At 39.0% G+C, this 24,992-nt stretch overlaps 5 protein-coding genes across 6 annotated transcripts; 3 read left to right on the top strand and 2 right to left on the bottom strand.

The window, feature by feature from the left end:
• Positions 1 to 181: 181 nt before the first annotated feature.
• On the top strand, positions 182 to 3,629 carry LOC120010082. Its single transcript, XM_038860774.1, has 2 exons — positions 182 to 476; positions 3,265 to 3,629. Exons 1-2 carry the CDS (start codon positions 364 to 366, stop codon positions 3,470 to 3,472), a joined length of 321 nt encoding a protein of 106 aa, XP_038716702.1. The 5' UTR covers positions 182 to 363; the 3' UTR covers positions 3,473 to 3,629.
• Positions 3,630 to 3,795: 166 nt separating this feature from the next.
• Positions 3,796 to 6,221, bottom strand: LOC120010081 (lysine histidine transporter-like 8). Its single transcript, XM_038860773.1, has 5 exons — positions 5,868 to 6,221; positions 5,435 to 5,568; positions 4,783 to 5,216; positions 4,548 to 4,679; positions 3,796 to 4,473 (listed from the first exon to the last, which is right to left on the bottom strand). Exons 1-5 carry the CDS (start codon positions 6,095 to 6,097, stop codon positions 3,985 to 3,987), a joined length of 1,419 nt encoding a protein of 472 aa, XP_038716701.1. The 5' UTR covers positions 6,098 to 6,221; the 3' UTR covers positions 3,796 to 3,984.
• A 3,927-nt stretch (positions 6,222 to 10,148) lies between these two features.
• Positions 10,149 to 12,502, top strand: LOC120010105 (NADH dehydrogenase [ubiquinone] 1 beta subcomplex subunit 2-like). The gene is made up of 4 exons (XM_038860806.1): positions 10,149 to 10,365; positions 10,849 to 10,894; positions 10,980 to 11,021; positions 12,205 to 12,502. The coding sequence occupies exons 1-3, from the start codon at positions 10,259 to 10,261 to the stop codon at positions 11,019 to 11,021; spliced, it is 195 nt and encodes a 64-aa protein (XP_038716734.1). The 5' UTR covers positions 10,149 to 10,258; the 3' UTR covers positions 12,205 to 12,502.
• Positions 12,503 to 12,645: 143 nt separating this feature from the next.
• On the top strand, positions 12,646 to 16,902 carry LOC120010103 (ATP-dependent zinc metalloprotease FTSH, chloroplastic). 2 transcript variants are annotated; one of them, XM_038860803.1, is made up of 6 exons: positions 12,646 to 12,818; positions 12,916 to 14,783; positions 15,490 to 15,736; positions 15,841 to 16,024; positions 16,274 to 16,445; positions 16,556 to 16,902. In XM_038860803.1, exons 2-6 carry the CDS (start codon positions 13,479 to 13,481, stop codon positions 16,775 to 16,777), a joined length of 2,130 nt encoding a protein of 709 aa, XP_038716731.1. In that variant the 5' UTR covers positions 12,646 to 12,818; positions 12,916 to 13,478; the 3' UTR covers positions 16,778 to 16,902. The 2 variants fall into 2 exon arrangements, with proteins under 2 accessions (XP_038716731.1, XP_038716730.1); XM_038860802.1 differs by having other exon boundaries at positions 12,646 to 14,783.
• A 210-nt stretch (positions 16,903 to 17,112) lies between these two features.
• Positions 17,113 to 23,437, bottom strand: LOC120010104 (serine/threonine-protein kinase BSK1-like). Its single transcript, XM_038860805.1, has 9 exons — positions 22,796 to 23,437; positions 22,557 to 22,692; positions 21,536 to 21,669; positions 21,253 to 21,358; positions 19,698 to 19,783; positions 19,219 to 19,407; positions 18,480 to 18,644; positions 18,283 to 18,396; positions 17,113 to 17,668 (listed from the first exon to the last, which is right to left on the bottom strand). The coding sequence occupies exons 1-9, from the start codon at positions 23,138 to 23,140 to the stop codon at positions 17,411 to 17,413; spliced, it is 1,533 nt and encodes a 510-aa protein (XP_038716733.1). The 5' UTR covers positions 23,141 to 23,437; the 3' UTR covers positions 17,113 to 17,410.
• Positions 23,438 to 24,992: the final 1,555 nt, after the last annotated feature.

Genomic DNA, 24,992 nt, shown 5'->3' with positions numbered 1-24,992 from the left:
TGGGGTATAGTTTGAAAATAGTATGGATCGGGATCATCTGTTGTTTGGGCTTATCTTCGATATTGGGCTTTTTGATAATGGCGTCGTTTGGTGAAGCGGGCTGCACAGCGGGCCCGTTTGCGGTATCAATTATCCATGGGCCACCTGTATCATGCTATTGGTCAACCCGTCAAAACAGCCAGCTAATTTTTATTTCAAAATTCGAAGAACGCAACGAACGCTGCCGAAGCGAATCGAAGGTCGATGATCTTCAGTGCATCGTTCAATTCGTCTCAGCTCTGCCACCGTCTCCATTTTCGATGCTCCTTGAGCTCTGGAGAGGGACAGATAGAGTTTTAGAAAGAGATTGAGGGGAAGGTAGAAATGATAACACGATCGAATCTGGCGGAACAGCTGAGGGAGTATCAGATTCGATCCAAGCATGATTGGGCGTCCGTATCCTTCTTCTCCTCCACTTCTAATCTCACTTCTTCAAGGTAACCCTAATTTCGCCTTAAAATCCCTTTTTCGTCTTGTTGGATTATTGGTTTGCTTGAACTCCAATCTCGCGATTCCAAAACATCTACGTTTTTTAGTTACTTATCGTTTATGATATCAATTTGAGATCTACAGGCTTAGCTTGCTGATGAATACTAGTTTCTCATTTCAATTTTATTTGGATGGTTTCTGGTATTACTAGATCAGCTAGCTAGGGTTCGGGTGTACCAGGATAATTCAATTTCTGTTTTTTGGGGAGATTTTGTATAATTTTTGAAATTTGAAAATCAGCAATTCAAACTTTAGAAGATGAATTTCCTCGACAGAATATGTGTTCACCATTTGATGCCACATGTTTTACTTTGATTTATTTAAAAAATATTTCTTTTGTGAACGCACCCTTTACTATTGACTTATTGTGTCTATTATGGAGTCACTTAGAAATTTTGTGCTCTGGTGTAAGACAAAGCTGGAACCTATGGGGTTGAAAAGTGAGAGATTGTTTGTAGCTCACGTTTGTGAATTGCACTATGTTGCATTGAGATTGTGGTGTCCTAATTGCTCAACTCTCTCCATTGACAAAATTTTCTTACTGTTATACTTCTCTTTCGTCAATGGAGAGCGTTGAGTAATTTGCATTGTTGCAAAAATCCCTCTAGTCGGCGACTAATCGGCCGACTAGTCTGTAGTCGGCGCTTGCAGCTGCGGCTAGAGGGTAATCGGGTCACTTAATCGGTGACCCGATTAAGCCCCGACTAGTCGGCCTAGTCGGAGGAATAAAAAAAAAACAAAAAAAAACTTGACTATTATGGAACCTGGTCTCAGCACAATCGCGAGCATGGTCATGTAATTGACCTTGAAATAAGACATTCTTTCGGAGCCGGGAAGCAGCCTTGGAGAGGGAATCTGGTCGGGACATAGAGGTGCGATCAACAAGTTCATACCATGGGCGACGCTGTCAGAGGCCATGGCGACAGAGGAGGATATGCGTGAGATAAACGCGCGAAAAGCGGGTGTTGCAATGGGGGGTTGCGATTGGGAACCACCCGTGGATTGAGGGTTCGAGATTGGGAGTGCCTTGCTGCCATCGGTGGCGCGTGTTGAATCGATGGCGCGTTTGCTATCACAGATAGATTTGTCGAGAGCGATGGAAGCAACGTATAAAACTCTAGAAGCAACTAGAAGAGATGAAACACGAAAACAGAACATAGTTGGAACAATTTGTGAATTTTCCTATTTTCTCAAATTAAGCCTAATTTCTTTTGGACTAGCTATCATTTGCTTGGGCTTTTACCACTAGTTGTTTACTAAATTGGGCTTCACCCATTAAGCCCAATGCATATATGATATAACTAAATTTGTTCAAGGAATTGGGCCCAACAAACCCAAATGAGTTCCCATAAATGTTATACAAATACTTACATAAGGGAAGGTGAGAGTTGAACCCTGCTATATATATTTTTTTAATTAAAAAAACTCAAAACGATTAATCCGATTAATCCCCCACTAGTTCCCGATTAATCCAATTAATCCTTAGTCCCTGCGAACCGCCTAGCGGCCGAATAGCGATTTTTGCAACAATGGTAATTTGGATCCCGCAAAACGGATTGTTGTGCTCTATTTAGTGTTTTTAGGTGTCTAATTTCCTAGATTAAGCTCCGTATAAAAGTTTTGCTCCAAAACAAAGCTAAAAGACCAAGTTTTGTCCAAAATTGTTAGAAACAAGAATACTTCATCCAGGAAGAGAATTGAGTAATTTGGGTCCCTCAAATAGTGTTTGTAGCTGTCTACAACTTGGTAATTTAGGCTCCTTAGAAAGTTTCATGCTAAAATAAAGCCAAAAAACTAAGTTTCGTCGACCAATGTGCTGTGGACCAAAGGATCCTGTGTGATCATTTTGTTCATGAAGATAATACTTTGTCGTTGTTTCTAAAGAGAAATAAGTATTCTAGGTGTTCGTTTACTTGGAAACTATGAATTTATACAGAGGATTCTGATGTGCAATTCACTTGAACGACAACATATGTGGTTTGAAACAAGAAAGGAGAATCAAGTTGGATCACGGGGCAGGAGATTGGGAGTGTTTGATGTGGTGGGAACAAAATGCACTTACATAAGTTTACTATTACAATTTGCTTGTGTTTAATAATGAGATTGATAGAAATCTGAAAATTGTGTAATGACTACTGTATGGTTTTCACATTGGTGAGATCATGATACCGTTATGCATGTAAAGGAAATATTAGTTAACTACTTGGCAAGTAATCTTTAGGGGACATATTCTTCAAGTAAGGGTATGCTTATTTCCATACGCAAATGGAAATAGTAAAACATGATATGCTTATGGCTAACCGATGCTTCCTACACTTAGAAAAGCATTTATATCACTTCGTTCTTAGAATTTTCAAGACATTTGGTAATGCATAATTTTGGGGTTGGTAATTCCGTAATTGTCGTGGCAGTACATCGTTTTAAACTTACTGTAGAGAATAGAAGTTGTCATTACTTTTACTTTGGAGGACTGTGTGGGGGGAATCGCATCATTCTGAGTGATGGGTAGAGCTTTGACTATGCTAAGCAGGTATATATTGGCTTAAGTAGCCATTTGAGATTGATTAATTTGATTTCCCATGGCAATGCCACTGCTGATATTTAAATTTGTGTTTGCAGATATTTAGTCCCGGAGAATTTTTCTTCGTATTTCATTTTGATATCTATTTGTCCTTCAAAATCCTGCTTTGGTTCTGATATGAGCTTTGTCTTCCCTCGTTTTTTTTGTCAATGCAGGGTGGATGTTGTGATTTTCGTGATTTGGGAACTCGTCATTCTAGCTTTCCTGGTTTTTTCGGCAGTTTCTTTATATTTTAGGCATATCCGACTCGCTTTTATTTTAGTATGCATCACAATGCTTTTGCTTCTATGCATGAAAATTACAAAGCAAATGAGATTGGCTAGGAAAAAGAAACGAAGAATGCTTCTTCCTTTATCCATGTAAAACTATCTGAGGTCAAGAACTTTAATATAGTTACTGCAACCACGCGGTTGAAATATTTGGGTCCATTGTTTTACCTCAGTTTATTGAACATGTAACTCCACGCAAAACATAACACTATTTGATTCATGAAAAATGTTCTCATTACTATTAGCAGCTACTGATTATTGTCACTTGTTTATTATTCTGTGAGATGTGAGTTTATCGAATGGGATGACTTAGTGAATTATCACATCCTGTTGCCATCTTCACGAATCTGTTGGTCATGCTGCTCAATGCACACCTTAAATTTTATGCGGCTTGGTGATACAGTACACTGACAGCGCTTTGTAGCGGGGAACTACATGAGACGTTTTATTTGTCATGTTTACCAACTATATCTCGGTGTGCTGTGTTTCTATCATGAGTGCATACTCTACAGACAGACTATACAATCTTTGCTAAGGTCAGTTTCAGGAACGTAGAGTTTTGGAGCATTTTTATTTTTTTTTCCCTGAATTATATTGTGGAACTCTTTATTGAGGATTGAAGAAGTGAGCTTCTATGCCCATGGTCACTATAGCCCATATTGCTCCAAACACCACAAGAACACTTATTACCATGCCTGAGACTCCTAAAACCCAGTTGAGGAACCACATTGCACTGTGCTTCTGTGGTTTCTTGATTAATATCCACATGAAACATGGATATGCTAAGCTGATTGGTAGTGCTATGCCTCCGATCAATCCTGCCAAACTCGGCAAGCATGGTAGTGCCACTGGAACGAAAAATCCCAAGCACCCGAATAATACCCTGAACATTGAGCCAAGCCACTGCGGACATGGCTTATTGAATCTGCTGGTGTATTTGGATTCCCAATTGTCCAATGTTGGCATTGCATATATCTGGAATGAACTGAGACTGTTTATTACAACGAAGAGGCTTGTCAACTGTAGAAGAGCTTTCGATGTGTCTTGTCCGTGATATTTGTACAAGGCATTTAGCATCCCTTCATTTGCAGGTATCTGAGATTATTTGCCACAATGTGTTAGCCTCAAGAAGAGGAAGAGGAGCAGTAATATTTTCTTTGGTTGCTTACCATTGTTCCATAGGACCAATAACCGCCGATTGCAAGAGGAAACAAACACATTGCGATGATTGTGTATGCAACCTTTACTCCTCTCCACATCGGTATCCGAGACGGCTCTTCTGTACTGGAAGGCATGGTTCCCTGCAACAAAAGCCCATAAATCGGATATTCGTGAGGGTATTACATAAATTCAACCTAAACAACTCGAAAATGTATTGTGCGTTCTGAATTTCGGGATCTTTACCTGTATTTCAAGCACAAGATTGTGGCCTCTGAATGCAAAGGCAATGATGCCGAGTGCATTAAGGATACTGCTAACCCTAGCCAGATCGGATTTAGCCTCTGGTGGATCATAGGATACACCCACTGGACTTCCTTTGATGATGGACACTAGCCATATCAGGGTACAGTAACCGACGGCTGTGATTGCCCCAACCAAAGAAACTCCTGCGATTGAATTCAAGTTGGGAAGCTTAGCAAGAATGATAGTAGCTAAGCAAGTGAAGACCAAGTACCACCCGAGAGTAGTCAACGGTTTCAAGTTGCACGTGTCGGGTTCGCACACGAGTTGGAACAAGATTTTCATGGCCCCACCGCCAATCATGACGAGAAAGACACACGTGCCACCTGATAGATACATGGTTGGAAACATGGCAAGTAGCTTCCCTGGTTTTTCTCCTGAAAATATCACACCAAACTCCCATTTAATTTCCTCCACAAGGATACTGAGAGATGGCTCAGTAGGCAATTGATTAGATTAGACATATGTGTGTTCAATGTTCAAATCCAATTAGAAACATATATATTTTTCAACGGTATTTAAAAAAACAAGTTTCCTCCACAAGCATATATTGGAGATGTTTGTTTATTTCAAAGTATGAATTATATATGCTCACCAAAGGCAGCCATGGTAAGACCAAGGTATCTGCTATAGCGAATCCCAGATTCTGATTCATGTAGCTGAATCAACAACCAAAGTGTATAAAGCTGCCAAATAAAAACTAGCGACAGACAAAATAGTCCCCAAATCCTGCAACAAATTAAATTAAGTCAAAATCAGAAGAAAAAAAAAAGAAAAAAAGAAAAGAAAGTGTTTTGTTAACTGAGTTTGTTAGAAATCCAAGCCTCTATACATTAATAAATATTGTCCGCACAGATTTGTTCTCATAGACTGTTTGTCCGTCTCTGTAGTTCTTAGACCCAGAAAACGTATTTGTTGTGTGAGAGATGATTGATCTTTACTTATATGACACTCGGTTGAATTATGCCAATTTGATGTAGGATAATAAGTGTTGACAGAGTTTCAAGCATTTGTCGAGGATTACTTACCAGCCAAGAGTAGTGAAAGCAAGAGGAAGAACAAGGGCTTGAACTCCAATCCCGGAACACAATGTGTGAAACGCAGAGTAGTAGGCGTTGCCTTTTCTAGACTTGGTGATCGGAAGCCAAGAATCTTGATCTGGATCAAGCTTGGTGAAGTGGCCAACTTCCTCCAAGTAACCTCGCATGGCTGCGATTTGTTTCTTCATTGGACTGGCCATAGGAGTAGTAGTACTCATGATTAGAAAGCTAATACAAAGGACTTGTCTGGGTGTTTTTGGGGAGATCAGTATCTAGCAATGGCGACCGATCACTCAGGAGATCGACAATGAAACACAATCACACTTATCCTTGATATATATGAACTGAGCATGTATCTTATATATATAAGGAAGTTTATGAGATTTTTTTAGTTAAAAATGGGGTCACTAGCTTTACTGATTTTGATGATGCTGTGTTAGGTGAGGGTGGCACCTCATGATACAAAGATTAAAGTAGTAATTAAGTTAATTAACCTTTGACTAAGCCTCCAGCATTCCATTGATTGCATGGCTGCTATTATTTGTTGCAAAGATAATTTAATCAATGATCGATCATTATCAAACACTTGTTTGGAAACATATATATTATTAACTACTTTGAATCTGGCCCAATCCAAAGCGTACCACTTTGTGACACGCTGAGTTGGGATTCCCTCGGATATATATATAAACACTACTTGGGTCATATAGCTAGCGAGTATAGTTAGACTCGTATCACATCAAGCAATTAGGTTAGGCCAATTATTACCCCAATTATATATTTTTTTTTATTATTTTGTAACGAACTCATATAGTTAAGTTAGGCAAATTTTATTACACCAATTAATGTTAAAAATAAGATAATTAGTGAAGAAACCATACACTTGGATAACCGGCCGGCAAGAAATAACACATTTTAATCAATCACCGCAAACTCTAATCTAATGTGTGTCACGAATTACAAACTAATTTTTAGGTTTAACCATATTGATAACATGGACACCAGAGGAACCTTCCAGAAATATCTAGGTCTAGAAAAGTACACGTCATTTATGTGAGGAGAGCTGGATTTTTGCTTATATACTACTTAGTTGGATTTTGTCAATTTGATGTGCATGGGACTATAAATCTTGACACTCTTCATAACTACAGGCTTGATCATGTGAGACTCAACAAGCTAGTGGACACGGGTGTAGGTCATTGTCCAAATGAACCGAATACTTAAGTCGTCTTCGCAGTACTAAGTCTCAGAAGAAGACGTGCCAATTAAAGTGAGAGTTTATATTAACTTGTGAACGCAGAGGGATGATGCCAGCAACTTTAGGAAGCCTTACATCATCATTAATATAGGGGATCCTCTAGCCATATTTGGTATTTGCGGTGCCACTTCTCTTTTGTGACTTTTTATCTTGTTCAAAAAGCTTTGTGTTTCGAGAATCATCGTTGCTTTGTGCAATAGACAATATTCATTTGATTTCCTATCCCAATAAAGGGATTGTTATGGACATGGAGCCATGGAGGTAGTACTTAAGCTGCAGTAGCAATAGATTTTTATTCTTTTTTTTTTAAATACTAATATGTTTTAATCGGGTTTATGAGTCTTAACGATATATTTTTTTGTTCTAAACAAAAATCGAATTCATCACAAGGGAGACAGAGAAATGTTTCATGTTTATATTCAACGATCCAGAATTTTCATATCCTTTTTGTGTTCAATTTAATTATAACAGCAGATGCCAACCACTCAAATTAAGTCCACTTTCCATGTAAGAGTTCTTATTTTTGTACATATGATAGTGAAATAAAGAGGGCACTACTTTCTTTCTTTCTTTCTTTTCGCACCACATGGGGTTTTCTTTATGAAAGTGGCTTTCAATGTTTGTTTTGTTGTTTGTTGATCATTTTTTCGTCCCTTGACAGCAGCCCTGTTTGATATTTTAGGGCCAATAATTACTTTCATAAAGGAAAAGGATAATGCCATCAAAAGTGACTTTTGAATAAAATGCATATTTCACTACAGTTAATCAGCCTTTGAAAACAATATAATGGTACTGTTACGTGTTAGAAAATTCAATTCAAACACTGCAAGCCGGGCTCGCATGGTTTTGTTTTCTTTGATCTTCGACATTGGTTACCAACTCGCATATGTTTATTTTCTTTTGTCTTCGCCATTGGTTAAGTTCATAAAACATGTTGGTTGTGTGACACGAAAAGACCTTTGCTTATAAGTTATATGTCACTCGGTTGAATTATGTCAATCCGATATAGAATAAAATAACAATGATTACCGATTGCAGAAGCCAAAGAAAGAAAGCAATGCCTTGCTTCTCAAGTTGTTGAGAGACCTTCCAACCCAGGCCTAGATCAACATATAACTCCATGAAAGTAGAATCACAAGCTAGGCAAAGTAATAGGTCCATCAATTAATACTTGGTAGACCAAACTCTTCTGCAGACATCTTGAAAAACTCTCTGAATATGAAACTCTTGAAATAAGCCAAAGGAACCACAAAACAATTACTACGATGAAGAGATGATCAGCACAGACATATATGTAGAGAGACTTATTTGTTCTGTTCATGAGTTGATCGAATTGGAAACTAAAAAACTTCTGCATCTTGTGTGAAGGGTGATGAAATATCTATACAAGCCAAGAGAAAAGAGTTGCAGAATGCCTCCTAGAAAACGTCTTAGAATTTGAGATGTGTGATGGCCGCACATTAATGTATATACAAATCAATGGTGAAAAGTTTATCCGTAGTTTACACCCTTATGTGAGAATATATATAGATACACACACTATATGAGAATAAAAAATCAACAGAATAGTGAATTGTTAGACGTGTTTTGGGTTCCAATGACATCCCCATGCAACTCTTTGCCAAACGGGTTTATGATGCATCAACACAGTGCGTTTGGTCGCAACGAGGTGCGTTGAAAATACACTCTGAATTGCGGAATACAACCGATAGCCTTATTGGGCCTGTTTGAGAGTGTTGTCTGTGAGTTATAAAACTGTTGTGCTGTGAGGTGAATTGGAAAGCAAAAATCTGTTTGGCGCATCACTTTTAAAACTGTGGTGTGGTGCTGTGAGGTGCGTTTGGCGTATCTAAATTACGGTTGTATTAGATGACTAATAATATTAATATAAAATCACTTAATGTTTACATTGTACATTAATCTAAAATAAAATAATTGACTTAATTTGATTACGTAGGACAATTCAACATATATTGTAAGCGTTTGAGAGTGCTATGAGGTGCTGTGAGGTAAAAAGCAGTGGTGCTGTGAGGTGAGTTGGAACGTAAAAACTGTTTTGCGTGTCACAAAAAACAGTGGTGCTGTGATGTGCGGTGCAACTGAACGCAGTGCGAACGCACTACCAAACACCCACATTGTTTTGTCTCCTGCTTTTGTTTTGGTAATATATCCTCCTCTTCATCAAAAAAGCTGTCATTTAATTTCAATGCCCATGTTTTTACAAATAGCAGACAATTAATAAGGCATCAATAGAAGTTAGCATACAATTATACAGATTACAGTTATGCTCTGCAATTTTTTCCTATTGCCAAATAAAAATAGAACTGAATTTTGGAAAGTATTGATAATGGCGATTTGAAAGGAAAAGAAAGAAAAAATGAAATGGTGTAAGTAATCTTTCGTAACAAAGACCTGAAAGTGATATGATTCGTGGGGCTCAATATTATTGTTTGGTTCATGTGGATACATCGATCCCGTTATTCCTATACGGTTTTGTTCCTCCCAAGCCAATGTTGTCTGCTTTGAATTGTTCGGTTCCTGTGAATATATTGAGTCCGCACAATTTTGTTACTCCCAAGCCCAACTCATTGGGTTAAAGCTCCCTCCCAAACTCAACTCATTAGGTTAAAGCTCATCTACTAATGGGACAAAATCCAACTTATTAGGCCTGGAAAAAAGACTTTGTTTTATGATGATGGTGGGCTTTGTTTGCCCATATGGCCATATAAACAATATAGTTGGTTCTTGTCCCAACCGATGTGGGATTTGGTTAAACTTATAATAAATTGATGTAAATTTATAAAGCGAAAATTTATGATGTAGACTTAAGTCTTAACAATTTTTGGTGTGAATAAAATTACTCTTATAAAGTCAGATCCTATCAGGAGTGTTGCCCCAAAACGTGTCAGGCCCATTGATTGCCTGTTATTTATCATTACTGATGGGCTTTTTCCAAAAGCCGGCCCAGTAAGGGTTTCTTTAAGGCTTTAAGCCGAATACAAAAGGGAGATCCATTGGCACCCGTCCGCAACTTCAGTGTTCTTCACTTTGTAATTTGTATCCGGTTACACATCGACGATTACATAGTCAGAGATCAGAAAGGGAGGAGGAGAGTGGAGAGATGGCAGGAGGCCACCACGGAGAGGGCATCACGTATAAGGGCTTAACGTTGCATCAGCCTAAGCGTTGGCATACGGTCACCGGCAAGGGCATGTGCGCTGTCATGTGGTAAAGTCAATCTATGAAATCCTAAACCTAATTTGGATTTGTTTGTCCGAATTGCAAGTTTGGATCACTTTGACTGAATTCTAGGTTCATTTTCGTTATTGTTTCGGATCTGCGTATTCTGATTGGCTTGTTCTCTTTCTGATTACTGTAGTTTTGAGCTGTTTTTTCTTTACCTCAACATTGTTGCCCCCATCGGAAAATTTTCTAATGCAAAATAGTACCCTAGTTCGTAACATTTGTTGATGCTTACTGATCAGTATTATTTGCCTTTGTTATTTTTTTTTTTGGCTGTTGTCATTGTTGTTGTTGAACTTTCTCTTGGTTTGAACATGGGTTTGCTTCAATTAAAGTTTTCTTATTGCCAATATACTGAAAGAAACACTTATATTATATACACTGCTGTGCAATGAAAGTTATAATTTTATAGGTCGTAGTTGAGATTGGGAATTTAGATGGAATCATCGAATGTTTTGATTGTTTCAGGTTTTGGATCCTCTACAGGGCCAAGCAAGATGGTCCGGTAGTACTGGTAAGAGTTGAATTTTGTTTTAGACTTGTCTGAAGTTGAGCTCTATTTTCTGTGACTTGATTTCACGTTCATGACATCTTTTTAGGGTTGGAGACACCCTTGGGAGGGCCATGGGCATGACCACTAGGTAACTTTTCTGCTTATTATATTCATGAATTGGATATCATGCATTTCTTGGTAGTTACTCTTGCTAGTATAGAACAACTCTATGAATGTTTGGCTCTTTGGTTTAAAGAAACAGTGAGGCTCTTATTGCTTTTAATTGCATGTTACTGATGTAGTTTTTTAACTATTGATGTAAATTTTGTGTAGGATTGAGCAACCAAAATCCTAACCCCCAAATTAAACCCAAAAAAATTAAGAACCCTAGGACAAAAATTCCCAATTCCTAGGTCTGAAATTAGAACAGAATTTTTGTACCTCTGAATTGAAAAAGGTCACTCTGAATCTCTCAGGTCGAGTCGGATAAACTCACCATCCCTCACAGCCTCTCATCGAGCGTGTCTATCCTATAGCAAATTTGCATAAAAACTCTCCATATTATTCATTCATGACTTACATCCACATGTATAGACTCCTAGTAATCCTAATAACAAAAAAAACTTCCTTCAAATACAACTAAGATTCCTAAAAGTAAACTAATATGACTCCAATTATAACTATGACTTGACTTAGGAAAATAACCTAATGAAAAACATCTAGAAAATACTATAAAATTCGAAATTCCAACATAGCTGAAAATTCCTACAATATCCTTACGATTACCATTAAAACTAAAAGAGATTAAGAGACTTGGTTAAAATAGACCCAATAATATACTAACTTATGAAAACATAAAGTTGGATAAATACTAGCTAGAACTAATGGCTTCCTGCATTAGTTATTCTTCAGAGAACGATTTTTTTTCTTCATTACAAAGACGAGTGGTTATAAGGAAACACTTTCTGGCCTTGCAGTTTAAAATAATGGTTGGTGAATCTAGGGCCGAATCTGGCTTTAATATATGGTATCCGGTCATGCAACAAGCAGTGTAAAATGTTTATTCATTATGAATATCTGTGCTAGGTGTGAAAAACATGACGAAGTCTGGTTTACTACAGACTACTTATTGCCTAATGACCTCATTCACTATTGTGTTAATCCATGGCGGAATATCATGATTTCTGATTTCTTATTTCTGATTTTATTTTACTTCGAATATTTGACTATGTATAAGTTTTTAATCATCATGCTCTTTCATTCTGTTTTTTCTTGTTCCATTAGAAAGAATTTGAGCAACGTGATGTATTCTTTTGTTGACTTGGTTGCAGGCACTCATTACAAGAATGAAGTGGACAGCATAGATGGTTCTTTTCATGCGTTGCTGGTATGGATCGTACGTGGAATGTGTTTGTTAGTTTCTCCTGTTCAATAAAAATGACTACTTGAAAAGATATGGTAACAGCTGTGATGGTCAGACTGATAACTCCAATTGCATAATCCCAAGTTTGTAATCATGGATGCATGTTTTTTTTTCTACGTTTCTGAAGATGTGCACCTCTATTGAGTTTGGAAAATAATTTTGCAATCGCAGACAAAATTGTTTAATACTTGATTTGCTTCATCCTTCGTCACAATGTTTGTGCTCAACTATTCTAGATGAACGAGTCTACGTTCCATAATTCATTTGGTAGATGATTATGTGAGAATACGGTTCTTTGCAATCCACAGTACGAGTACACTCTATGTGATTTATGTGTATTGTTGGTAGCGTTATCTGGTGACTAGTAATACCTGCCATGAATAGAGGCAAACTTGGTGGATTTTGCATGTTTTTGATATAGGTCTTGCAGCGTTTTGAATAAAAGTAAACAGTTTCCGCATACAAGACTCCCACAGGGGGCGGACAGGGTCGGGACTGGTTGATTTGGTGCGACTATAGAGGGTAAACCAGTTGGAATTCAATCTTCTTGGCACCATAATCATTGTCCTTGGCTTTTACAATCATTTGTTTACTACTGTTTATCGCATTATGACTGTAGAAGATGTAAAACTTGAAGACGAATGAAGTCTGGTCTTGGAAGTTTTTAGAGAGCCTGATTGATTTGCCTTGTAAACATTCACTGATGTTGCAGCTTGAGGTATGCAACCAATATTCTGTCTTGTCTGAGCCCCGACGATAACTAATGGGCCATTATTGGGCTCTTAATGAGCAGGCTTGTTGGATCGAAGCCTCTGCAAACTGAATGAGAAGGCTTGAGCCATGACATGAAGGTCATAATGTCTGCTGTTTTGGGCCTTTCACCTTGGTCTTTCAAGAGTTGGGAGTTTCAGTTCCTTTACAAAAGGTCATAAGCTAGGCCCAAATATCTGGGAATGGAGATGGACTGAAGCCTCTGTAAACTGGCTTGGTAGAAACGAGCGGATAACATTCTGAACACGTACAAGCAATCCAAGCAACACCCAAGTGTATGGCTTGCATTTAAGCTGCCTTGGTTCTTCTCTTATACCTCCCAAATCAAAATCAAACAGCACTGGAAGAGAGAAACAGTATATAATTTATAAGGAGAAGAGTAGACAGAGACCAGAGAAGGACCCAGAAATCATGGCTTCAACAACTACAAATCCTCTGCTTTCTTCAAGCTTCTTTGGTACAAGAACCTTAAACTCTCCTCCGACGCCTAAAACCACCAAATCCAGACCCTTTGCGTTGCCATTAAAGTTCCAGATTTTAAACAAGAAATCTAGTTCAGACCCTTCAAAGAGCTTTCAATCCCAAGCCACTTTAGCTGCTTTGCTCTTCTCTTCATTGACGCCCCAAGCCCTAGCAATAGATAACAACCCATCGTCGCCGCCGACCGTCATAACCCCAGCTCCGGTGATCGAAGCCCAATCCACCAATACCAACAACCCCTTCTCTCAGAACATGATTCTTCAAGCACCGAAACCACAGTCCCAGGCTGTCTCTGACCTCCCGGAGGGCTCTCAATGGCGATACAGCGAGTTCCTCAACGCGGTCAAGAAGGGGAAGGTCGAGCGCGTCCGCTTCAGCAAGGACGGTTCTGCCCTCCAGCTTACCGCCGTCGATGGCCGCAGAGCCAGCGTCATCGTCCCTAACGACCCGGACCTCATTGACATCTTGGCCATGAACGGTGTCGATATTTCGGTCTCGGAGGGGGATTCCGGTAACGGACTATTCAATTTCATAGGAAACCTACTTTTCCCAATACTCGCTTTTGCTGGATTGTTCTTCCTCTTCCGACGTGCCCAAGGCGGCCCCGGAGGGCCCGGTGGACTGGGCGGACCCATGGATTTTGGAAGATCAAAATCCAAATTCCAAGAAGTTCCAGAAACTGGTGTGACATTTGCGGATGTAGCCGGAGCTGACCAGGCGAAGCTGGAACTGCAGGAGGTGGTCGATTTTCTAAAGAACCCGGACAAGTACACTGCATTGGGAGCTAAGATCCCGAAAGGATGTCTATTGGTAGGGCCACCGGGGACTGGCAAGACCCTTTTGGCGCGGGCCGTCGCCGGGGAAGCTGGAGTACCGTTTTTCTCCTGTGCAGCTTCCGAGTTCGTGGAGCTCTTTGTGGGTGTTGGGGCATCGAGAGTGAGAGACTTGTTTGAGAAGGCAAAATCGAAGGCCCCATGCATTGTGTTCATTGATGAGATTGATGCGGTTGGGAGGCAGAGAGGAGCTGGTTTGGGAGGTGGAAACGACGAGAGAGAGCAAACTATCAATCAGCTATTGACGGAGATGGATGGGTTTTCAGGTAATTCTGGGGTTATAGTGTTGGCTGCTACAAACAGGCCTGATGTTCTTGATTCAGCTCTGTTGAGGCCTGGCAGGTTCGATAGGCAAGTCACTGTGGACAGGCCTGATGTTGCTGGTAGAGTCAAGATTCTTCAGGTTTGCTCAATAAAAATCTCACTCATCTGCTTCTCTATTTTGTTGGTATTTCTTCATTTGTGAGATTTTAGGCAGAAAAAGTAGGTTCAGTTAACTGGCATTTCCAGTCTATTGACATATAAAACCGAGACGTTGAAATATATATAGAAGGAATCGGATAGTAGACGAGTATCAGCAGAAACTCTATTACCTCAGTTTTGTTTGGTTATGCATATGGTCAAAGAAATCTTCAGAGTTGAGATTAATCCATGATTGAGCTGGCCTTTTCCCCCGTTTTTAAGACCGACTAAATTATTCATAGCTTTGGCAAGCTAAAGTAGTCGAATGTCTTCTAGATGATTTTGTTTCTGGTTTGCACCTGCTTGTGCCTTTAATGGAAACTCAATTGGTATTGGTAGCTTGAATTATTTTCTAGGGATTGCTTCTTTTATTTAATGGTCTCCTCTATTATATATGTCCTAATGAATATGGTATTTCTTGTATTTGTTCATTGACAGACAAGATAGTGAGCTTGTAGGTTTTAGTTGCTTATAAATGTAATAATTCATATGTTCTGTACTTGCGCTGGTATACTATATATATTTTAATGAGTGTGGTATTTCTTGTATTTGTTCATTAACAGACTAGATGGTGAGCTTGTAGGTTTTTGTTGCTTATAAGTGTAATAATTCATATGTTCTTTACTTGCGCTGGTATAAAATGACAGGTTCACTCTAGAGGGAAAGCTCTTGCCAAGGATGTAGACTTCGATAAGATTGCTAGGAGAACCCCAGGTTTCACTGGGGCTGATTTACAGAATTTGATGAATGAAGCAGCCATACTTGCAGCCAGGCGTGACCTTAAGGAAATCAGCAAAGATGAGATATCGGATGCCCTTGAGAGGATCATTGCAGGACCAGAGAAGAAAAATGCTGTCGTCTCTGATGAAAAGAAAAGGCTTGTTGCCTATCATGGTATAACAAATGCTAATTTCCTGCTTTTTCATCCTGGTCTCTTACTCTTGCTTATGGTTTGGTCTTTGATGACTTAACTTGTTTATGTGATTATGTCATTGCAGAAGCTGGGCATGCTTTAGTTGGAGCACTAATGCCCGAGTATGACCCTGTATCCAAGATATCCATCATTCCTCGTGGCCAAGCCGGTGGGCTCACCTTTTTTGCTCCAAGTGAAGAGAGGCTCGAGTCAGGGCTGTACAGCAGAAGCTATCTGGAGAATCAGATGGCTGTGGCACTTGGTGGCAGGTTGGTTTCTTGGACTCATCGTGGTTTATGCCTGGGAAACTATTACTAGCATTTGACTGCCTTATGGCTCACGAGTTGCTCTTTCTAATTTTCGTTGTAGTCCTAGTTTACTCCTTGAAAATGATCTCTGTTGGTGGAGCTAAAAGAGTGAAACAGGGAAAGAAAAAAAAAATCTAGGATTTCAGCCACTCCAAACTGATTGTACAACTTCATCGTATGTGATAGTCATTTTTCTTCTTTTGACTGCAGGGTAGCAGAAGAGGTCATCTTTGGTCAAGATAATGTGACAACGGGAGCATCTAATGATTTCATGCAAGTTTCTCGTGTGGCGAGACAAATGGTCGAGAGATTTGGTTTCAGCAAGAAGATCGGACAAGTTGCCATCGGTGGACCTGGTGGAAATCCATTCTTGGGTCAACAGGTACGGTGATGGATGTTGCTCCTCAAAATGAATTGCATATTCTTCTTGTTCACAGCTTGTGTGATTCATGTTACCAATTCTTACTCATCTAATTTATGGACCACTTGCAGATGTCATCCCAAAAAGATTACTCCATGGCAACTGCTGATATTGTAGATGCAGAGGTAAGAGAGCTTGTAGAGACAGCATATACAAGAGCCAAGCAAATCGTCACAACCCATATCGACATTCTTCATAAGCTTGCTCAGCTGCTCATTGAGAAGGAAACTGTTGATGGTGAAGAATTCATGAGCCTCTTCATTGATGGAAAAGCTGAGTTATATGTTGCTTGAGCGCTTGTCTAAGCATCTGAACTAGTTATTTTGTATTATAGTTATTATTACACATGTACACGCATCAAAGATCAATTAGTTATTTGTTCACTACAGAAATGCCATTATTCTTACAGTTTTATCAACCCTGTCCCATGCGAGCAGAGACCATCAAACTTCTAGGGAGTTGGCTGGGTGGCAAGTTGACGGGATTAACTCTTACAAAAAGACAAGAGGTGCTCAGTTCAACATCCACATTCAGCAATTCATTGGAGCCACCCCTATAGGCCGAGACCGAGAGTCCTATAATTGCCTGATACGGGTGGAATGAGGGACTCATGTCCCCTAAACTTCTGTTAACCATTACGTCCATTCATATTCAAATATTTCTGCGACAAAAAGTTGCCCAAATCTTACTTAATTCCACCCAGGTAAGTATCATCTGTTTTAGACGGCATTTACAGATTGCGAACCAATTTGATTATTTCAATAACAAGAAGAAAAACAAATAGCACAGCAGTGAGCTTTGAAGAACTCGGCTCCCTTCCTCTATGGTACACAACATAAAATCACATTCCCAGCTTTCATTTTGTTACAACCACCACAACAATTGATCAGAGCCCAGGTTACAAAAAAAAAATATTAGAGATCAGCTTATGAAGGTCCTCTCCCACCTCTTTGCCTCTTTTCTTCCAATGCAGCAGCCTCATTCAACATATCGGCTGCATCCTTCTGCATGTCCAGCTTGGCAAGGGCAACAGATTGCATATAAAATGCTGTGGACCAATCAGGGTAGACGCATTGCGCTTGCATTGCATCACGAAGAGCAGCATCCGGCTGATCACAAAGGAGATGGCAAATACTTCTCCGTGCATAAACGGTTGGAGAGACCATTGTTCCGACATCTATAAACTGCACGTATAAAACAATCGACATAAGATGAGCACTGACAAGATCAGGAAGTAATTCTTCTGGTCTTTTATCCAGGATCATAGTTGACAGACTTCAATACGCACGACATATTTTTTAGTTGATCAAACTTGCCCCGCGGACATCCATAAGATGACACAATCCAACAAGATCAAAATAATTAAAAAAAACTAATGATACATCTACAGCCTACTACTGGTCTGATGGCCTTCAAAAACACAAGCAAATACCCATTAAAATGTCAAACATTAGGGTTTAGGTAAACGGTTTATCATCATATTGCTGCCCTCCTTTCTAGGTGGAGAATTGGTGATCCTTTTGATTTTGACAGAGACCTAAAGTCCTGACATAATTTTCTTTCTTCGTTTTTCTTTTTCCACTCAAAGAAATAGGGGGTAAATTAGTTTCCAACAAACACCAATTTAGATCTGCGACCTATGCCAACCACCCCAAGCATTTGCCACAGAATCCACGCCATGGGGCGCCAACCAGATAACAAGCACCATGGCCCGTCATGCACATACAGTCAGTATTAATGCAACACTGAACCTCTAAACAATACTGACTCATCCAGAAGAGGGTGAAAAATTCCACACCTGAGAATAACACTTTATAGCAGTTTTGAAATCTTTGTCACGAAATGCAACATCCCCACGCTTCCTTGCCTCTAACATGTCTCTCATTTGTTGAGTCCACTCTTGAAAAGATAACTGAAGAAATTCAAGGACATTAAGAAATTCAGGATAGAATAAAAAAGCCACCCGTTTCTCTATTTTTCAACAGTTCAAGTTACCTCATTTGTTCCTTCATCATCCTTGTAGTGTGTCATTATCAATATCTGATGGATAGCTGTGAGGTCCATTCTCGAACAGGCATCTCCCATCGGAGAAAGAGGATGTTGTGGAGTAGGTGGTGCTTCCTTATGCTTTTGGATTCCCAACATCACATGGGATGGAACCTGCAAGCAAAGAGTTATCATCTCAATACTGCCAGTGGTATTATCCACAAAACCATCAAGCTATAATGAGTTAAACACATGTAGACGAGGAACTGAAAATAAGCCAAGCAAACAATGATGTTTACAAAAAACAAAAACTGCTTTTGGCTTAGATTATATCCCCACCATTTTACAAACAGTTACTGCAAAATGTGTACACACCTAAAAGAAACAGTAAAATCCATCAAAAGCTTGCCAATTCTGCTTTCTTCTTCCAATTATATCCTGTTCTTTAACAGCAGGCACCAATTAGAAAAAGGAAATATTCCAAACAAACAAAGCTAGCATAGGAATTAACATATCATGTGATAATGGAGATATTTTGAATTTGCATAATGTTATTAAACATTCTTCCTGATTAAAGAATATGAGAAAACCTATCAGATAAAGAGAAACAATGCATCTGCTTCGGTATGCAGAACTTAAAAGTAGTCACAAAGCAAAACACAAAAACGAACAGGAGATAAGAATGAAAGGCATTAGGCATAAAATGGAACAAGTGAAACTGTGAAAAGAAGCAAAGAAGATAGCTTACTTCTGGTTTATTTTGCAGTGGATCAAGTGTTTCAACAAGATCTTTGGCATTTGGCCGCTCCCTAGGTTCATACTGCAAGCATCTCGAGGCAAGATCAAAGACTACAGTTGCCTCTTCTTTTGAGAAGTTCCCCTCCAAATGTGAATCCATTAAGAGAAGAATATTTTTACCCCTTATCATATCAAGAGCCTTCATAGAGAGAAAGCATAAAATCAGCATACATAATGATTTTGAAAGTATCCCTAATGTTACAAGTATATTATAAGGTAACGGATCCCAACATGAACCAATGTAAATAAATGGGTTTTTCACCCCATTAGGAAGGAGACAGAATTTATTGTTAATGGCAACAAAAACACCAACTGGCATCGTAATGGAAACTTCCATTCTATCCTCAGAACCCACATTTATAAGAAGCTCAATTGCAAAACAACATAATTGTTCATTACTGCTACCCAGCAGAGAAGCTGTATACTTACATGGCTAGGAGGGATATGCTTTCCACTGATAAGATCCAATAGAACAGTCCCAAAGCTGAATGTAACACTTTCAGGAGTAACCCTTCCTACAAAGAAGATATGATTAAATAAAATAGCTATCTGACCAAATGTATATGTAACTAGGAACCACCTGTATTTGTACATTGACTCCCTAATTCAAATGGAAATGTACTACGATTTAGTAGCCAAGATTTTCCTCCTTTTCTAAAATGTTAAAAGAAAAAAGGTCCCGTCCGCCTGAACATTCAGCAATTTCAAGGCGGTTTCATATGCATATATATATATCACAGAAGAGTATGTGGATCAATGGTAAAGTTGTAGAGGTGCAACCTAGAGATCACAAGTTCGATTCTTGGAAACAATCTCTCCACATATTATGTGAGGGAAAGCAGGTCTGCGTACATAATGCCTATCCCCGACTCCGCCCATTGTGGGAGCGTTGTGTACAAGAGTTGTTTATATATATACATATATGTTTAAAACAAAGTCAAATATTAGTAACTGATGCACGCAAACAAAAATTGCAACACACATAACCTGTTTTGCACTAAAAAGGGTGCCCTCTGTCAAGCAAAATGGTGAACAGCAAAACTCATTTGCAAAGCAAACATGAGAGAAAAGTGCATCACAACCATTTCACCAATAACCAGGGTGGTGTCGTATTGCAATCAATATTCCTTAGGTCTCCTTCTTTCTCGATTATAATTAATGGAGAGTTACTTTGCAAATCTTTGCCTGACATTTTCTCTAGTTCGGAATGATATTTTCCTGTATCTCAATTTCTCATATTATTGTCTACCATAAACAGCTTGAATTAAAAGAGGAACTTTATGGGCATATATAACGGAACCAATGCAAATTCAAAATTCTAAAAAAAACCTTGTCCGAATTACCTTGAGAAATTCAAAAGGGCATTTCAAGGTTCGCCCAAAAGAATTTATTTCCAGGTAAATGATAAACCAGTTGTAATAATCATCACACAATCCCATGCAAAGGTCAGCTACTTTACTTCTTATTTGTTGGAAAATTTGAAGCATTTATGAAAAAACTCATCCAGCCTTAAGCTTTTGTGTTCTATAATACTCCTACTATGCAGGAGCCAAAAGGTTTGATCCTTGAGTGCTTCCTTCCAGTCCTTTCAATGCTGATGAACCTTTCCTCATTTTTCAGACACAACAAACAACCCTTCCTCTCTAACATTAATATCTCCCAGTTGATAAAAACAATTTTTATAAATTGGACAAGTAAAAAATAGAGTTTCAATGAATTGAGATCACATTAAGGAAATAAGGACAAGAAAGAAGAAAACAAAACTATGAGGATTCCACATGTCAGAGTCAAAATGCTTTCATATTGCCTCTTTCACTATACCTTGTCTGTACCAAGGGAGTTATTTATCACTGAGATGTTTCTCACATCAGAAAAGCAGCTAAGCAGATTTTCCAAATCAAAATATTGAGAAAAGAAATCTATCTAAGCATTTAATTTTCAGAAATTATGCAAACATAACTTAAGAGTGAAATGTAAATTATACCATTTCTCAAATACTCTGGCGGTGTATAAGCAAGGTTGGTGCTGTAACTTTTTCCATCACTGCTATTTTTCATCAATCCAAAACACGAAAGCCGGGGATCTCCACTCTGCAAAAACCACCACCAAATTTAGTTCCAAACGATTCTCCAAAGGACATCTTAAGAATACCATAAATGTTCCACTACTCAAAATTAGAAAGAGAAACCCCCGGGCATAGAGCCATGTCAGTATGACCACAAGTGCAAATCAATTTAAAGCTAAATTAAACAGAATTGTTACAAGACCTCATCAAAGAGAACCCTGTATGCATTCAAGTCATGGTACAATGGACGACCTTCAGAACTACAATAGTCCAGAGCCTCAGCAATATACAGGGCAACTCTCAAACGCATGGCCCACTCTATTGTTTGATTTTCCCCTGTAAAAGGAAAAAAGTAGATGAAATAACATTCACAAACAGGAGCAAGTATATAACAAACAACTCATGGAAACATTCACTCACAATATTCAAAACCAATTGGCTGAAAGATGGATACAAATACAAAAAGAGTCTTCATGCGGAAAATTCAGTGAGCAAGGGATTTGGTAGTTCTTAAAGTAACTTATGTAAATATCCCTAGAATAAAAAAACTTCACCCACAACAAACAACTGCTACCTTCCAATCATTATCTCTCAAATCTTATTTCAATTCAAATGTTACCAATGTCTCCTCCAAATATATAGGACAATCAAATATATAGGACAATCAAATATATAGGACCATCAACCAAGATTGATTTGTACAGTTGTGACTCAATGGTAGAGTTGTAGGGATGCAAGGTCACATGTTCAATTCTTGGAATATATTATGTGCAGCAAAGGTTTGGATACATCAAGTATGTCCCCGACCCTACCCACTACAAGAGCATTGTGCAGGAGAGTTGTTTACTTTACCACACAAGATAGATTTTGTGCAAATCTTATAACTAAGCCAGAAGTGCAGCATGAGAATCACATAATTGGTCATTGCCCCATCCAAGAGGATCAAATGGCTTTAGGGGGGAAGTTCAGTAATCTTATCCTACAAATTCAAAAAGGGATAACAATGAACCCAACCTAATTAAGACTTTCCAAGGGTTCACAACTTCCAAGTTTGAAAAAATGGTTTGGCTCACCATACATACAACTGTAATATAGATAACCATGACTATAAAACTGCAAGAGCACCATTCATGAAATAAACAACTAATATCTACCAATGCCTCCCAAATTGGTCATTGAATAATAATAAATAATAGAGACAGAGAGAGAAATTTCAAACATACAGTGGAAAAGGTGTTTCGTAAGGGTGTCGTTGGGCATATACTCCGCCACCAACAGCCTCTCGTCGCCATCACAGCAGTAACCTATCAAATTTGCAAGCCACTTATGCCTCAACTGCCCGACACCCCACGCTTCGTCCTATGTATAGAACAGAAACATCAAATAGAATCAAAAACCCTAGAAATCCAAACTCATTACAGACATAAGAATCTCAAAAGAAAAACGAAGAAACGACGCTTACAACGAACTGCTTGGGATCGGGCCAAGCCAATTTGGTGAATTTCTTGACGGCAATCCAGCGCCGATTGTTCTGGTTCTGTAAACGCCCCTTATAGACGACATTGGGGGCTTTCTCACCGCTCTCAGAAACAATAAAGTCAGGGCTGAAATTGTTAGTGGCCGCCTTCAAATCGGCGAGCGAGAACTCGGCAAATGTGGGCACACTGCTGGAACCGACGCCTCCGGTGTCACCACCATTTGCTGGCGGAATAGCGTGGTTGTTTTTTCCGTTTGAGTGGCTCTGTCGTTGGTGAACTTTGTCTTCCGGGATTGGTTTCCTTAACAAGGACGACCCGCAACAACCCATAACTCGTCTAGAGTTAACTCAGCTGCCCCAAACCTCCACCAGCACTATGAAACCATATAGTGAAGATCAACGACGTCGTTTTATACGTTTATCATCACACACAGAGACAGAGAGGGCGAAGAAGAGGAAGGGAGGGTTTGGGAGTGAGTAATGAGAGAGTAGGAGAAAGACAACTTTTTTCAAGGAGCGACGACGAGCTTGTTTTGCTTTCTCATCGCTCCTTTTACACTCTCTCTATTTCGTCATTTCTCCTGCACCCACTGACAGAACCATCTGTCTCTTCTCTGTTCCCTACTGTTCGAGATTTTCTGTTTTTTTTCCTGGTGAGGGGTAATTTAGTAAATAAACAACCCACGAATCGCTATTGTAGTGCACCAGAACCAATGGGATGGTGTGAATTACCAACGAGACGGTGTCTATTCACCGAAAATTGGTACATTTGAAATTTGAATTATATGTTGCTGGAGCCAATGTTGAGTTTGTTAGCATTTTTTTTTGAATAGTGAATGGAGTTGGGTTTTAGGAAGATTCGAATTCGACATCTCTATAAATATGATCAGGAGATTTGGATAGTTCAACCTCTTGTCAGTTTCTTTGAAAAGTGACCACTAGTCACTACTTTGTCCAAATGCCAATGAACCACAAAACTGGTCAAATTGCGCTAATCTTTCACTACCAATGTTGACTGTTATTATGATAAAGGTTGATATTTTAAAACAAGATATTAAACAAACAAAAGAGCATTTAGGATTACATGAAATTGGTCAAAAGATGGTATGAACACCTTGCAACCACTCAAGGTTCCACAATCAGAACACCAAATTAGATGCAGAGACCCAAATTGCTTTTCTGGTCTTGCTCAGTAGCTCTCTCATTGTGACACTAAATTCTCATCACTTCTGCTAACTTAACTCACTTCTCTTCTTTATCTGCTACAGTTCAAGATAACCAACATACTGCATGTCCATATTTAGATCCGAAGCTTTAAGTTAAAATTCAATGGCAAGAGATGCATAGTGAAGTAATTGATCCAAGAAAATGATCCCTTTTGGCCTCTGTACATTGCTAACATCAGGAGGTGGAATTCATCTTTGTGATTTCATGAAGCAGACACGCCTGTCATAAGGTGATGCAGTCGCCAGTCAATTCTATGTGGATCGGGATCACAAGCAAGCCAAATTCGTTCGAGGTTGTGTCCAGAGAGCTAGACAATCCAACGTGTGTGCATGGCGCTAGAGCGATTCTGCGGATAGTGACCAGAAGCGTCGTCGTTGGAGCACGTGGGCAAGCCACTCGAGCGACTCTGTACCAGCGTATTAGTTTGCTCATCGGAATGTTTGCCGCTCGCCTTCTGCTCGAGCGAGAAGTCGTATCTAACACATTGGATTGCGATTTCATACTTTTATGCTTTAATATTTATTTCTTTTTCTATTATTTAGGGTATTGATTAGGGCTTTGTTTGTTAGACTATAAAAGGTTGTAAACTTTCATTGGAGAATAATTTTTCTTGACTTAATAAAAATCAGAGGGTTTTCTCTCAATCATACTTTAGTTCAATTCTTGATAGATTGAACCAGTAGAAGTTATGTTGTAATGATGAATTTTCCTTTGTTTATTCACAAACTTCAGGCCCGTTTGACAAAGCTTTTTTATCAACTTTTATACTTGCATGTAGCCTAAATGCTACTCACCTGTCAAACGACAATTTTTCAACGTCAATTCCTAGACACTTTTGCTAGCATTTTATTGTCAAATGGAAAAGCTACCTTGAAGGACCATTTTACTAGCATTTTGATTTATTTTCCCATATTATCCCCATTATTTTAGTGTTATCTCCATATTATCCCTAAAA

This window comes from Tripterygium wilfordii, chromosome 12 (genome assembly GCF_013401445.1).
Source record: "Tripterygium wilfordii isolate XIE 37 chromosome 12, ASM1340144v1, whole genome shotgun sequence".
Classification (NCBI taxonomy): Eukaryota; Viridiplantae; Streptophyta; class Magnoliopsida; order Celastrales; family Celastraceae; genus Tripterygium; species Tripterygium wilfordii.
The sequence above is the reverse complement of the archived record's forward strand: the minus strand, read 5'-3'. Positions and strand labels throughout refer to the sequence as shown.

What these genes read in the sequence shown, in the direction of transcription:
- LOC120010082 (XM_038860774.1), top strand. Translation starts at nt 364, where the DNA reads ATGATAACACGATCGAATCTGGCGGAACAGCTGAGGGAGTATCAGATT. An exon ending in TCTAATCTCACTTCTTCAAG is followed by an intron (nt 477 to 3,264) that starts GTAACCCTAATT and finishes TTGTCAATGCAG; the next exon opens with GGTGGATGTTGTGATTTTCG.
- LOC120010081 (XM_038860773.1), bottom strand. Translation starts at nt 6,097, where the DNA reads ATGAGTACTACTACTCCTATGGCCAGTCCAATGAAGAAACAAATCGCA. An exon ending in TCTTACCATGGCTGCCTTTG is followed by an intron (nt 5,217 to 5,434) that starts GTGAGCATATAT and finishes TGATATTTTCAG; the next exon opens with GAGAAAAACCAGGGAAGCTA. An exon ending in ATCTTGTGCTTGAAATACAG is followed by an intron (nt 4,680 to 4,782) that starts GTAAAGATCCCG and finishes CTTTTGTTGCAG; the next exon opens with GGAACCATGCCTTCCAGTAC.
- LOC120010105 (XM_038860806.1), top strand. Translation starts at nt 10,259, where the DNA reads ATGGCAGGAGGCCACCACGGAGAGGGCATCACGTATAAGGGCTTAACG. An exon ending in GGCATGTGCGCTGTCATGTG is followed by an intron (nt 10,366 to 10,848) that starts GTAAAGTCAATC and finishes TGATTGTTTCAG; the next exon opens with GTTTTGGATCCTCTACAGGG. An exon ending in AAGATGGTCCGGTAGTACTG is followed by an intron (nt 10,895 to 10,979) that starts GTAAGAGTTGAA and finishes ACATCTTTTTAG; the next exon opens with GGTTGGAGACACCCTTGGGA.
- LOC120010103 (XM_038860803.1), top strand. Translation starts at nt 13,479, where the DNA reads ATGGCTTCAACAACTACAAATCCTCTGCTTTCTTCAAGCTTCTTTGGT. An exon ending in GTAGAGTCAAGATTCTTCAG is followed by an intron (nt 14,784 to 15,489) that starts GTTTGCTCAATA and finishes ATAAAATGACAG; the next exon opens with GTTCACTCTAGAGGGAAAGC. An exon ending in GCTGTGGCACTTGGTGGCAG is followed by an intron (nt 16,025 to 16,273) that starts GTTGGTTTCTTG and finishes TTTTGACTGCAG; the next exon opens with GGTAGCAGAAGAGGTCATCT.
- LOC120010104 (XM_038860805.1), bottom strand. Translation starts at nt 23,140, where the DNA reads ATGGGTTGTTGCGGGTCGTCCTTGTTAAGGAAACCAATCCCGGAAGAC. An exon ending in TACGAAACACCTTTTCCACT is followed by an intron (nt 21,670 to 22,556) that starts GTATGTTTGAAA and finishes TTCCTTTTACAG; the next exon opens with GGGAAAATCAAACAATAGAG. An exon ending in CACTGCAAAATAAACCAGAA is followed by an intron (nt 18,645 to 19,218) that starts GTAAGCTATCTT and finishes CTTTGCTTGCAG; the next exon opens with GTTCCATCCCATGTGATGTT.